Source organism: Narcine bancroftii, chromosome 3 (assembly GCF_036971445.1).
Source record: "Narcine bancroftii isolate sNarBan1 chromosome 3, sNarBan1.hap1, whole genome shotgun sequence".
In the NCBI taxonomy this organism is placed as follows: domain Eukaryota; kingdom Metazoa; phylum Chordata; class Chondrichthyes; order Torpediniformes; family Narcinidae; genus Narcine; species Narcine bancroftii.
The window spans coordinates 195,134,699-195,149,355 of record NC_091471.1 but is presented as its reverse complement, the minus strand read 5'-3'; the positions used below and the strand labels follow the sequence as shown (position 1 = coordinate 195,149,355).

The 14,657-nt window shown below is 40.9% G+C and overlaps 2 protein-coding genes across 5 annotated transcripts in view; one reads left to right on the top strand and one right to left on the bottom strand.

The window, feature by feature from the left end:
• larp7 (La ribonucleoprotein 7, transcriptional regulator) overlaps positions 1 to 8,732 on the bottom strand; it is a 43,208-nt gene extending 34,476 nt beyond the window's left edge. The window contains exon 1 of one of the 3 annotated variants that reach the window (XM_069926203.1): positions 8,398 to 8,732. The gene's annotated coding sequence lies outside the window, so the exon portion shown is untranslated. Of the gene's footprint in view, positions 1 to 8,185; positions 8,354 to 8,397 lie in introns of those variants that run through there. The other 2 variants (XM_069926202.1, XM_069926204.1) reach the window with 2 other exon arrangements.
• A 3,441-nt stretch (positions 8,733 to 12,173) lies between these two features.
• LOC138757984 (5'-3' DNA helicase ZGRF1-like) overlaps positions 12,174 to 14,657 on the top strand; it is a 148,338-nt gene continuing 145,854 nt past the window's right edge. For both annotated transcript variants that reach the window (XM_069926200.1, XM_069926199.1), the window contains exons 1-2: positions 12,174 to 12,256; positions 12,496 to 12,576. In XM_069926200.1, the coding sequence (XP_069782301.1) occupies positions 12,230 to 12,256; positions 12,496 to 12,576 (108 nt within the window). In that variant the 5' untranslated portion in view covers positions 12,174 to 12,229. The remainder of the gene's footprint in view (positions 12,257 to 12,495; positions 12,577 to 14,657) is intronic.

Sequence of the window (14,657 nt, the reverse complement as noted above, 5' to 3'; positions counted from 1 at the left end):
TGGGAAGTCGGCCCAAGATATAACCAACATCCTGAACAAGATGGAAATTTTATGCACTTGTTTTACAGTCTGGAATCAGCGATGACAGACATATGGGAAAAAGTAACAGAAATCAAAGTAATCATGGAAGTCTTAATGGATCTCCTTAGGAGAGTTGGCTGAAAAGGGGGGGGGGGGTTCTCTTTTTTTCTTTCATTTTTCTTTATTTTATATATATAAAATATATCGTTCATGTTTAGTTTATTGTTATACATGTTACTTATTATCTGTATTTTGAACGAATAAATAAAGTTTAAAAAAAAAAGAAGTCTTAATGGAACGAATGACTCGTTCAGAGGCTGAACTGGGCAAAACAAAAAAAAACAGGCAAAAGGCACTGGAACAAAAGGGACACCATAAAAGGGATTGATTATATGGAAAATTTCAGCCGATGTAACAACGTAAGAATCATTGAACTGAGAGAAAGAATAGAGCGAAAAGACATGGTGAGTTTCTTTGAAACATGGATCCTACAAATGCTGGGACAAGTTAAATGAAAAGATACAAATTGAAAGGGCTCACCAGACCCTTGAACCCAGAAAAACCGGCGAACAGTGACCACGACTAATCCTAATCAGACTTTTAAGTTACTGGGAGAGAGATGTGATCTTGGGAGCAGCATATGAATTTTGAAAAAATAACAATGACCCATTAGTGGTGGACAATGCAAAAGTAACGTTTTCCCAGGACCTTGGCCCTAGCTTGGTCAAACAAAGAAAGGAATTTGATGAGGTAAAGAGACGACTGCAATCTAAAATCCTTAAATATTCAATGATTTACCCAGCAACGTTGAGGGTGGAGTTCTCAGAAGGTAATCGACAAAGTTTCAAGAATAAAGAGGAAGAATTTTTCAGTAAGCTATGAAAAGATTAAAGTCACCAGCTGAAAGGACTGAAAAGACCATTTCAAAAAGGGACTAACTGAAAAACATATCTTTTTATTTATATTAGTAGTACTGAGCTGCCTTGTTTTCACTGTTAAAAGAAAAACCATTGTGATTTATATGGAGAGCTCTGAAAAGATAGAAAAGTGGTAAGGAAAGTAGCAGGATGGGGGGGGGGGGGAAGAGAAGATGGCGCCGGGAGAGGAATGGTTTTAAAAGATGGCAGGTTAAAAGGGAGGGTTTCTTCTTCTTCAGAAGTATCTGCAGGCTTCCGGGTACTATTGTCAACATCACTGTCAGAGTTAGGGACGTGCGTGCATTTATTAAAGGGGAAATGTACATATTGGAAATGTCTCTTAAAAGGGAAAATGTTACAACCGTATTTAAAAAAAATTTGGAAGATGTTACTGTTCAATATCTGTTTGAAAAATTATACGGATAAAACACTGAAGTTTATTAGTCTTAATATTAATGGGATAAATGGACCAGTGAATGAGGAGAGGGTCCTGAAATATTTAAAGAAATTAGAAATGGATATAATCTTTTTTCTAGGAAACACATATTACCAAATTGGAACATGATAAATTGAAAAGATGGGTGGCACAAATAATATCATGTTCCTTTAGTTCAAAGGCAAGAGGGGTGGTGATTCTAATTAATAAAAATACACCAGTTTTAATGGAAGATACTTCCATTAAATGTAATGTATGTAATGTAATGTTTGTATGTAATAGGACACTGTTAAATTTCTAAAGAAATATGGACATTTATGAATATTAATACTCAAAATTATAAACAGCAGAAGGAAGAGAAAATATATTGGTTGGATGAGAATTTAATTTTTGCTTGATCCCAATACTAGATAAATCAACAAGAATAATGAGGGAAAAAGCAGACAAAACCACAATTCCATATATGAAAGATCTAAACCTTATCGATGCATGCAGGCAATTAAATCCAACACAGAGAGATAGACAACTCTTTTAACTCAAGGGTGCATAACTCACATACAAGGATTGACTTATTTTTAATGTCTGCCCAGTTAAAATGTAGAATGATAACAACAAATACTTAGAGAGGCTTCTATCAGACCATTCTCCATTAATATTGACTATAGCAATAATGGAACAGCAAGAGAATGTATATAGATGACGTCTGAATACAGGTACACAATCCTTTATCCGGAGCCCTTGGGGGACAGTGTGTTCCGAATTTCGGATTTTTCCGGATTTCAGAAAGCCCACCCGAATTGTGCTGCTGTATCCACCCCCACGCTCTTCCAGTCGCCTGGCCGTTTCCCCCAACCACAGTCCCTCGGCCGCCTGCAGTCTCCCTCAATCGCAGGTTCCTCGGCCGCCTCCCCCAACTGCCGGTCCCTCGGCCGCCTCCCCCAACCGCTGGTCCCCACTTGCCGGATTTTGGAGCTTTCTGGATTTTTAATGTCCGGATAAAGGATCATGTACCTGTACTACATCACGTAAAAGAACAGACTTCTGCAAATTTATAAAGAAACAGATAGAAATATTTTGTGAAACAAATCTGCCATCTACTAATAATAGTTTTCTGATATGAGACACACTCAAAGCATATTTAAGAGAGCAAATTATATCCAACACAGAGAATCATAGAGGGAACATATGCCAGAAGTAAAGGTTTGGAGAAAGATATTAAGGAATTAGAAAAGAAAATCAAAGAACAGGACTATAAAAAGAATACAGATTACTGGAAATTTAAAAAAAGCTAAGATACAATACGATACAAACAGGACAGAAAAAGCTCAGTTAAAAACTAAACAATACAGTGAATTGGGTGAATGGGCATACAAAGTTTTAGCTTGGCAGATTAAAACAGAGGAGTCATCAAGAATTATAAATGCTATAAAACAGAGACAGATACCCTAGTATATAAGCAAAATGAAACTAATGACTTTTTCTGAAAATATTACACAAAATTATACAAATCAGAATTACTAGGAGATGAGAAAGAAATGGAAGAATTTTTGTTGAATCTTGAACTTCCAAAATTAGGAGAGAGAGAGAAAAAGATTAGAATTAGATACTCCCTTCACAAGGGAAGAAATAAAAAAGGCCATGGGAACCCACAAGCTAATAAATTAATGAGGGAGGATGGATTTCCACCTGAGTTTTATAGACAATACAAAGAACTATTAATGCCCCTGTTAATGGATGTCTTGGACCAAGCAGTGGAAACATAGGTCCTCCCGGAATCATTCTCAACCATGATTATTCCAGTGTTACCAAAGAAGAATAGGGACCCTCTAAAAACTTTGTCATACAGACCAATATCCCTGTTAAATGCTGATTATTGATACTAGCAAAAGCATTGGCTAATACATTAAGACAATACTTGCTAAAACTGAATCATATGGATCAAGCAGGATTTATTAAAGGAAGGCATTCCTCAAATAGTCTAGGAAGATTATTTAAAATAAAATACATGGCAAAATCTGAACAAAATCCAAGTATTACAGTCTTCCTAGATATGGAAAAAAAACATTTTACTGTTTGGAATGGTCCTTTTTATTTAAAAAAAATGGAAAAATTTGGTATAGGCAGAACATTTATAAATTGGATAAAAACTTTAAACCATAAACCACAAGCGAAAATAATAACAAATAATCAGATGTTGGCAGCGTTTCCCTTGAGTAGATCCAGCAGACAGGGATGTCCCCTGTCCCCAGCACTTTTTATTTTAACGATTGAACCACTGGCAGAGAAAATAAGAGATCTGGATATAAAGGGTTTCAAAGTTGGCCAAGGAGAACACACAAAAAAAAAAATCAGTCTATTCACCAATGATGAGCTATTGTACCTTTCAGAAACTGCAAAATCTTTGGAAAATATACAAGGAACACTAGAAAAATATGGAAGAATATTAGGCTACAAAATAAATATGGATAAAAGTGAGATAGTGCCATTAATAAATTTTGAATATGAAAAGATACAAAAAAGGAAGTAAATTTAAATGGAAGAGGGATGGAATAAAATATCTTGGAATAGCAACTGACAATAACTTGCAAAATCTGTACAAACTAAATTACCTTCCTCTTCTTGGGAAGATAGAAAGAGACTGACAGAAATGGAGAGACTTACCGATTAATTTGGTGGGAAGGGTTAACTGCGTCTAAATGAAAGTGATGCCAAGACTGCAATATCTTTTACAATCGGTGCCTATTCCATAACCTTAAAACTTTTTTTTAAAGCTACTGAAGAGCTATATTAGACAGTTACTATAGAATAATAAGGTACCAAGAATTGCATTGGAAAAACTGGCATGGGCTGGGTGGACTTAAGACTTCCAGATTTCAAAAAAATATAACCTAGCTGCAGAGGCTCGATTTTTCGCAGCCTTCTTCACTGAAGACAACCCCCTACCTTGGAATCAAATGGGAATGTACTCAATGGAGGAGGGAGAAGCAAAGGACTTTATCTATAAATGGAGTGTCAAATCATAAAAGAAAATGACAGTTAATCCCATTCTAGTACATATGATTAGAACGTGGCAAAAAATAATGAATGTAGAGGAAAAAAAAGTAGGGATATCAATAAAACCACCATTGTGTAAAAACGTGTTATTGCCTATGAGCATAAGCAATAGAATATTAAATTTATGGTATGACAAAGGTGTAAGGTATATTAAGGACTCTAACACAGAAGGAACTCTTATGTCCTTTGAACAATTAAAACCCAAACAGATCGTTAAGAGAAAAATGGGGACCAATGTTGACCCTACCTGAAATTAGTGAAACTGAATAAATGGTCTGGATAGGGAATTCTGCTCTCCAGAGCGAAAGTGCAAAACCAGGGATGCAGAGGTCAAGGGAAAGATGGGAGTCAGACTTGGGTGGGGTGATTTCAGAAAGATTGTCAAATTGGTGTAAGGATAGCATGACATCAATTATAAATCCAAGATAAGGATTGGTTCAGTATATTTTTTTTACACTAATTATATCTTGTATCACAAAAGTTACACAGATCACCAGCCAAAATTTTAAAGATGTGTTTCAGATGTCGGATTGAGACAGCAACGTTTCTACATGCCATGTGGTCTTGTGTGAAGGTGAGGCCATTTTGGCAAGAAATTGCAGAAAAATTAACTGGGATAACAGAAGTGGCCTTCACAGGTGACCCAGAGCTAATATCTACTTGGTAATTTTATGGAAATAAGCAACAAATTAACCAAATGTGAAATCTCATTTATACAAATAGGTTATAAAAATAACTATTTTACATATATAAAAATGTAATTTCCCCAATTATCTTCTATATACTTAAAATATTTGTAAGCTCTGACGGTGAACAGATCCGCATGTATGGGGGTGGGGCGGAGGAGGGGGGAAGAGGGTCTGTTTTTATTTGCTGTGTTTGTAAGAAAAAGTTTAATATCTTGTATATTTAAAATGCTACTATGTATATTTTTGAAAAAATATATAAAAAAAGAGTAATTTAGAACAAATATTTCCAGTATCCTCTGTATCTAGATATCTAAATTTGGAATACAACAGCAATTGTCAGCACGCATCTGCAAGTCTTATTAATCGATGTCAACTCAGATGTCCATGTAGATTTTTTAAATGAGGGTGGCTATTGTAAACCAACTACCACATGGTCTTGATAGAACAATGTCTTGATATAATTCATAGTATTTAAAAAGTAACCAAAAAAACAGGTCCCACCACACACACACACTCAGGGAAGATTGTGCCTTCACGACAGTAGCCTGTCAATCATATCAATCATATCAGCCCATTCCTTTAACTCTTTTAAATCCAGGCTGAAGTATTTTTTACTCGCAAGTATTTTGAAGTGATTGTTGATTGTTACCATATTGTAGGTAGAATTCTAAACCTTGGTACCCATTTTATACTGTACTTTAAATACCTGCTTAAGTTAAGCTGTAATTTATGATTTGTACAGCACTATGGTCAACGCGAGTTGTTTTCAGTGTGCTATATAAATAAACTAAATATCGACCCAAACACAATCTTTCCCACATATTTTCTCTTGGCAGCCCACTCCCTCACACAATTTTCTTCTGATCCCCCTCCCTCCAAGATTCTCGGTAAAACACAGTATTCTGTTGACACCGTGGTTAAGTGGAAAAAAAACACAAATGCTGGAGAAACTCAGCAGGTCAAACAGTGCCTTTATGTAGCAAAGGTAAAAATACATCACCAATGTTTCAGGCTTGAACCCTTCTCTAATCTCATTTTCTCTGCTTCCTCTTAGGCCATTCCTTTTCACTAATCTTTCCTGGAAGTATCCTTTCCCTTTCAATTCTTTCCACTCCCCCACCCCTTTGCCTTCTCCCACTTCAACTGTCATCTACTCATTCCTTCCAAGAATGAGGCTAATAACCAACTTCCACCACTCACCTGCTTCAGGGCAGTCAGTTTATATGTCCTGAGTTTAGATTGGGTAGGGAACTAAAAAGGCATGGATTAGATATTTATTTAAATCTGAACAGACCTCCAATTCTGACACTAATAGTTAGAGTGACTGACCACATTAATAATAGTTTAGATTTAGGTATTTCCACATTCCATATTCAAAGAGACCTTCCACAGAGTTCAGTTCCTTGCAATGGACAATCCAGTGTGTCAATTGTCTGGAGGTGGAAGTAGCATGCGGCCATTCTATCCCTCTTCCTTTCAGAGACTCTTCCCTCTCTCCCTGATCCCGTCCTTCTTTCTAATTCCTTCTGTCTGTCACTTCCTCCTCCATCCACAAGCTTAACAGATGAGCAAGTCTCCACTCACTTTCTCTCCCACCCTGACAGCTTCTCCCTCCGCAAGTCTCTTCACACCCTTCTCTCTCCCCATGTATCTCACCTCATCCACAAAGATCCTCTCATCAAGCAAATCTCAAAGGAGCAAAGTTTAGAAGCGAGTAGTGTTGCTAAATAACAGCAACATTGGTAAAGAGGCATTAATTTGCAAGTGCACCATAAATTTGACCTAAACCATTAAAACAGTGAGCATTAAGATACATAAACTGACAGCATGGGAAGAACTGACTCATGTTTTTTCAACAATGGAAAGTCCTATTGCTCAAATGTCTGAGCAATTTGGCAGATCAACTAACTGATAGGGAAGCCTGACCGAAAGTTTAGTTAATGAACTAACATTTAAGGAGCATCTTAAAAGAGGAAAGATTAGTGTAAGAGTTTCGGGAAGGGATTACAAGGACAGGCCACTCACCGCAAGGACCTATGCTTTTTAATAAGCATTATTAGTGACACCTCACTGACAAAAGGCAAAGGAGGAAAAACCCAACACCCAACCCCAACCAACCAATTTTGCCCTGCAACCGCTGCAACCGTATCTGCCTGTCCCACATCGGACTTGTCAGCCACAAACGAGCCTGCAGCTGACGTGGACATTACCCCTCCATAAATCTTCGTCCGCGAAGCCAAGCCAAAGAAAATTAGTGACATTATGATTCTGAAATAGGGGTAGAAGACTGGCTGCTGAAATTCAAAGGCATTCTGGTATCAGTTGGAAGATTCCAAGGTTACATGCTCAAGAGGAAAACTAGGCACTGAACTTTACAAGAAAAAGATAAAATGATAAGTTTGAAAGAGGGAGGCAGTATTTCGGAAAGAACTAATTGAAGGGCACAGAATGTAGATGGCATGAAACAAGATCAGAGAGACCATGAGGGGAGATATTCAATGCTGCTCTTCAAGGAACAACGGAAAAAAAAGTCTTTTTTTGATTTGGTTGTCCATCTCAAGATGCTTTAACTTGGTCACTACCACCAATTAACGGATTTTAATTAAAATCAACGAGAAGGCATCATTTACACACATCCCATTCCCACCTTCCTCCAAGGACGCAGCATTCTATTGATCTAAAACAGACACCTGTTTGAATTCAATGATTTAAATCTACGGATGGACGAGTCGTCGGTTGGAGAGGCAGAACACGGTCCAAATCCTGATATCAAATAAAACATCCAAAACACCATATAAACGAAATATCTGCTATATCTTTGGAAGTGCAGGAACCCCCAAGGCAAACAAAACGCAATGCTGCTCCAACGGACGCACACATAAAAATCCTCGGCAAAGGGAAGCCTTATTGGGTTAGGAAGAGGGGCTCACCACGCCAGTCAACCCTCTTGCAGCTGCTGGGACGACCTGGAACGCCCTCTTCCCCCCACCCCCCCCCACCCCGGGTCCCGGCCGAACTGAAGAGCCCGTGCTCTTCGCGCTCGGCCGAGGATTGCGAGCATCACCGACCTTCAATGGATCAGGTCAGACGCGGAGGGCACAGGGCAGCAAAGCACCAAGATCCGAACAGGGTTCACTGAAACCCACCGCACGATCAAATGTCGAAGAGAGGAAGAAAACACGCATCAGTGGATGAAAGGCGGAGGATCGCACTCAATGCAAAGCACTGAGCAATAAGCGGAAGAGATTGTCGACGCAGCTGGCCAGATGAAAAGACATACCAAATGAAATAAACATCACCATCAGGCAAACGACCAGAAGGAAGACGCCGTGCTGTGACGCGGACGGACGGACGCGTCGCCGGTTGATGACGCCGCACGGCGGCGGGAATCTTCCAGCTGTTTGAGCTCCGGCGTCCTGTTTCGCTGCTGCGGGTCGGGTCGGCAGCGGGCAGTGCGGGCCTTTCTCCTCGGGCCCGTGGTCGGAGGGCGTGGCCGCGGAGCTTTCTGCACTCCCCGACGGGCACCAGCAAGCTGAAGGCAAACCCGCGGCGGCGGTGCGGCAGAGGGGAGGGGGGGGCAAGTGTCAAAGAAGACGGGAGAGTTTGTCCGGGACGTTTGGAAACGGGAGGAGGGGAGGGGAGGAGGGAGAGGGGAGGAGGGAGAGGGGAGGAGGGAGAGGGGAGGAGGGAGGGGGAAGGAGGGAGGGGGAAGGAGGGAGGGGGAAGGAGGAGGGGGAAGGAGGAGGGGGAAGGAGAGGGGAGGGAGGAAAGAGGAGGAGGGGGAGGGAGGGAGGAGGAGGGGGAGGGAGGGAGGAGGAGGGCGAGGGAGGGAGGAGGAGGGCGAGGGAGGGCTGGGAGGGAGGGAGGAGGAGGGCTGGGAGGGAGGGAGGAGGAGGGCTGGGAGGGAGGGAGGAGGAGGGCTGGGAGGGAGGGAGGAGGAGGGCTGGGAGGGGAGGGCTGGGAGGGAGGGAGGAGGAGGGGTGGGAGGGAGGGAGGGAGGGAGGGAGGGAGGAGGAGGAAGGAGAGGGGAGGGGAGGAAGGAAGGAGGAGGGGGAGGAAGGAGAAGGGGAGGAGGGGGAGGAAGGGGGAGGGGGGGGAGGGGGAGGAAGGGGGAGGGGGAGGAAGGGGGAGGGGGAGGAAGGGGGGAGGGGGAGGAAGGGGGAGGGGGAGGAAGGGGGAGGGGGAGGAAGGGGGAGGGGGAGGAAGGGGGAGGGGGAGGAAGGGGGAGGAAGGGGGAGGGGGAGGAAGGGGGAGGGGGAGGAAGGAGAGGTTGGGGGGGGGGAGCTTGTGGCATCTCTCAGAGCCCCATCCATAACCTCTACCGACGGCAGGTGGAAGGATCTCCTTGTTTCTATTTGAGGGGGGGGAGGGAGTGTTTATAACAGCAAGGCAAGACTTCACGGGCAACTGGTGGGATATTTCACTGACTGAGGAAATGCTGATGTTCTTTTCAGGGAAAGAAAAGGCCGACCTCTTATTTACCACGCAAATTTTAACATGTATTTGACTATTTTAAGCTGCAAGAAACAGTTTAAAAATTAGTATCAAAAAAGGATCCCTATCCAAGATATGACTCTTCATGGGATGCTGCCTGACTTGCTGAATTATAGGGTTCTTTTCTTTCTTTGGCTTGGCTTCGTGGACGAAGATTTATGGAGGGGTATGTCCACGTCTGCTGCAGGCTCATTGATGACTGACAAGTCCGATGCGGGACAGGCAGGCACGGTTGCAGCGGTTGCAAGGGAAAATTGGTTGGTTGGGGTTGGGTGTTGGGTTTTTCCTCCTTTGTCTTTTGTCAGTGAGGTGGGCTCTGTGGTCTTCTTCAAAGGAGGTTACTGCCCGCCGAACTGTGAGGCGCCAAGATGCACGGTTTGAGGTGATATCAGCCCACTGGCGGTGGTCAATGTGGCAGGCACCAAGAGAATTCTTTAAGCAGTCCTTGTACCTCTTCTTTGGTGCACCTCTGTCTCGGTGGCCAGTGGAGAGCTCGCCATAGAACACGATCTTGGGAAGGCGATGGTCCTCCATTCTGGAGACGCGACCCACTCAATGCAGTTGGGTCTTCAGCAGCATGGATTCGATGCTTGCGGACTCTGCCAGCTCGAGTACTTCGATGTTGGTGATGAAGTCATTCCAATGAATGTTGAGGATGGAACGGAGACAGCGCTGATGGATGCATTCTAGGAGCCGTAGGTGATGCTGGTAAAGGACCCATGATTCGGAACCGAACAGGAGCGTGGGTATTTGCTATTTGCCTTGGCGAGTCTGTTGTCTGTCTCTTTGTCAATCCTTGCATCAGATGAAATGGTGCAGACGAGGTAGGTAAACTGGTTACCTAGTGTCGCCAAAAATGTCATCCCAGAATCACTATGTGGCTTTCGCGCAAACAGAGGAACTACTGACATGGTCTTTGCCCTCAGACAGCTCCAAGAAAAGTGCAGAGAACAAAACAAAGGACTCTACGTCACCTTTGTTGACCTCACCAAAGCCTTCGATACCGTGAGTAGGAAAGTGCTTTGGCAAATACTGGAGTGCCTCGGATGCCCCCCAAAGTTCCTCAACATGGTTATTCAACTGCACAAAAACCAAAAAGGCCGGGTCAGATACAGCAATGATCTCTCTGAACCCTTCTCCATTAACAATGGCGTGAAGCAAGGCTGCGTTCTCGCACCAACCCTCTTTTCAATCTTCTTCAGCATGATGCTGAAACAAGCCATGAAAGACCTCAAAAATGAAGACGCTGATTACATCCGGTACCACACGGATGGCATTCTCTCCAATCTGAGGCGTCTGCAAGCTCACAACAAGATACAAGAGCAACTCATCCGTGAACTACTCTTTGCAGACGATGCCGCTTTAGTTGCCCATTCAGAGCCAGCTCTTCAGCGCTTGACATTCTGTTTTGCGGAAACTGCCAAAATGTTTGGCCTGGAAGTCAGCCTGAAGAAAACTGAGGTCCTCCATCAGCCAGCTCCCCACCATGACTACCCCACATCTCCATTGGGCACACTGTACTCAAAACGGTCAACCAGTTTACCTATCTCGGCTGCACCATTTCATTGGATGCAAGGATCGACAATGAGATAGACAACAGACTCGCCAAGGCAAATAGCGCCTTTGGAAGACTACACAAAAGAGTCTGGAAAAACAACCAACTGAAAAACCTCACAAAGATTAGCGTATACAGAGTCGTTGTCATACCCACACTCCTGTTCAGCTCCGAATCATGGGTCCTCTACCGGCATCACCTACGGCTCCTAGAACGCTTCCACCAGCGTTGTCTCTGCTCCATTCTCAACATTAATTGGAGCAACTTCATCACCAACATTGAAGTACTCGAGATGGCAGAGGCCGACAGCATCGAATCCACGCTGCTGAAGATCCAACTGCATTGGGTAGGTCAAGTCTCCAGAATGGAAGACCATCGCCTTCCCAAGATCGTGTTATATGGTGAGCTCTCCATTGGCCACCGAGACAGAGGTGCACCAAAGAAGCGGTACAAGGACTGCCTAAAGAAATCTTTTGGTGCCTGCCACATTGACCACCGCCAGTTGGCGATAACCTCAAACCGTGCATCATGGCGCCTCACAGTTCGGCGGGCAGCAACCTCCTTTGAAGAAGACCGCAGAGCCCACCTCACTGACAAAAGACAAAGGAGGAAAAACCCAACCCCAACCAACCAATTTTCCCTTGCAATCGCTGCAACTGTGTCTGCCTGTCCCGCATCGGGACAGCCTGCAGCTGACGTGGACATTACCCTTCCATAAATCTTCGTCCGCGAAGCCAAGACAAAGAAAAAGGGTGCAGGTAGCAGAAGATTTTGCTTGAGGAGGCAATCTTAGCACTGTAGGGACCCGCTGCCGAATTGATATGAAGCTAACTGGAAATGGGCAAGTAGGCCATTTAATATTCATCTCTTCCAATAAGAAAATCCAATCCACAGAATTAATCTCATAGTGTTAAGAATAATAATCTGTCTTGCACTTAACTTTTTTCTACCACTGAATAAAATTGTTCTAAGTGCTTACATACTCCATTCTTTTTCTACTCAGTTGATACAATTGAATTATGAATAAGACTTTCTGAAGTGACCTGGTGTTTGAAAGAGGGGAATGAAAATGTCTTGCCGTGAGTTTACAGTAAGTAATCCAAATTTTATGATTTCTTCATTTGATGTGTCTGAACTCTTTTGTGGGAATGAATGTTTCATTTCCATAATTTTTGTTAAATCATGTGATTGGTTTACCCCACATTATTGGTTTAAAAAAAATTCTGGATGTTAATTTTAATTTGATATATTACCTGAAATCTCTTACTTAAAAACCTTTTTGTTTGACTCAAGTGAATGTTTAATCCTTGCTTTGTTGTTCAATTTCAGGTGTTGTTCACTATTCATAAGACACAAAAATCAAAGAAATGGCATGATGGTGTTTTAAGGACTAGTTCTTCTGGAAATAAGGTTTGATTATCAAGTAGTGAAATAATTTTAAAAAATTCTAATGAAGCTCAGTTTAATTTTATTATATGAAAGACAATTCTTAGTTATACACCTGACATATAACATTCAATAAAATATTGAGACTATGCATAGTTTAATTTTACTACTAGACATTTTGTTTTGACACTGTCTTTTTTTCAAATTAAAGATAGAAAAAACATGACATACAGTCTAGTAATAATCAAAAACTAATTTTACAAAGATATATATATTAAAAAAAACTAAAAAAAACCCAGAAAAATAAAAAAAAAACAATCCCACCCTCCCACCCCTTCAGCCAGCTCCCTTAAGGGGAGCCAAAAATATAAATTTTATACATATATATGAAAAAATTATAAATGTTAAGAACAATTCAAAGTATATCTAAATGATATATTCCAAATATGGAGACCATTTACTAACAAAAAAGGAATAATTATCAGATAATTTTTTTCCCTAACAATACAAGTTTTCAATTAATTGTGCCAATGTAGTATATTAATCTCTGTATTGTCTTTCCAAGTACTCGCAACACATTTACGCGCTACTGATAACACCAAACATACAAAAGCAATTTGAATTTTATCCAAACCCAATCCTCTCAACGAAATCAAATTACCCAACAAGAAAATCGTTGGGTCTAATGGTAATGAAAAGTTATACAGTTTTTCCAAAACTAATTCCTTGCCAGAATGGTTGAACTTTAACACAAGTCCAAACAGCATGTAAAAAAAAGTTCCAATACACCTAAACCCATATTTTTTTCAGTTTCTCCAGAGTCAAATATAGTTGATGTAAAAAAATTATAATTAATCATTCCATATCTTACATTAGTCAATTTAATTACATTATCCTGACACATATCCGCCTAATCATCTTCAGGAAAAATAAACACTAAATCACTCTCCCATTTAAGTTTAGATTTTTCCCAATCCGGCTTATCCATATTATCTTGTTACAGATTATACATAATCGAAATATAACCCTTCTTTGATACAGAGAAAATCAGACTCAAATCTCGACAAAGTAGGTAAATTCATCTCTCTGTCATAATTATCCTTTACCAAGGCTCTAAGTTGGTAATACACAAACAAAGAATTTACAGATATATCAAATCTCTGAATTTATTAAAAGAAAGAAATTGTCCCTCTTCAAAACAATCCTGTATTGTCTTTATACCCTTAGAATCCCAATAATTATTAAACATTGAAAAAGAAATGAGCTGGTTATTATACAAAGGAGTTAAAATCGATATTTTATCTTTTGATCCCAAAACCCTATTTTTTAAAATCCAGATCTTGAGCAAATGTTTCAATACCGCCATATTATGTTCCTGTAACAAATTCAACCCAACAAAATATAAATTCATGTACCTCAACCTCAGAAATACACCCCATTTCCACCTTAGCCCAGCTACGAGGTTGATCTAGATCCATCAACCTACTAATAAACTTCAACTGGGCTGCTTCATAATAATTTTGAAAATGTGGTAACTAAAGTCCACCTAATGCATATTTCCATGTAAGTTTATACAATGCCATTTGAGCTAATTTACCTTTCCATAAAAACTCCCGCACTGCCTTATTTAAATCCTGAAAGAAATCCTTTGAAAGTAAACAAGGTATTGACTGAAATAAGTATTGAATTTGGGGGAAAATATTCATTTTAATACAATTGACCCTATCAATCAGTTAATGGAAAATCTTTCCACTTAATCAAATGAGCTTTAATCCAATTTTCCGCTGCAACCGTGTCTGCCTGTCCCACATCGGATTTGTCAGCCACAAATGAGCCTGCAGCTGACGTGGACATTTACCCCCTCCATAAATCTTCGTCCATGAAGCCAAGCCAAAGAAGAAGAAAATCCGTTTTAATATAGGCACATAATTTAACTGATACAATGACTGATACAAACACACCTAAATATTTAATTTTATTTGTCCACCTTAATTTTGTAATAGTTTTAAATTCTGAATAATCTCCTATTCCAACTGGTAAAATTTCACTTTTATCCCAATTAACTTTATATCCTGACAATTCTCCAAATTTCTACAAACACTCTT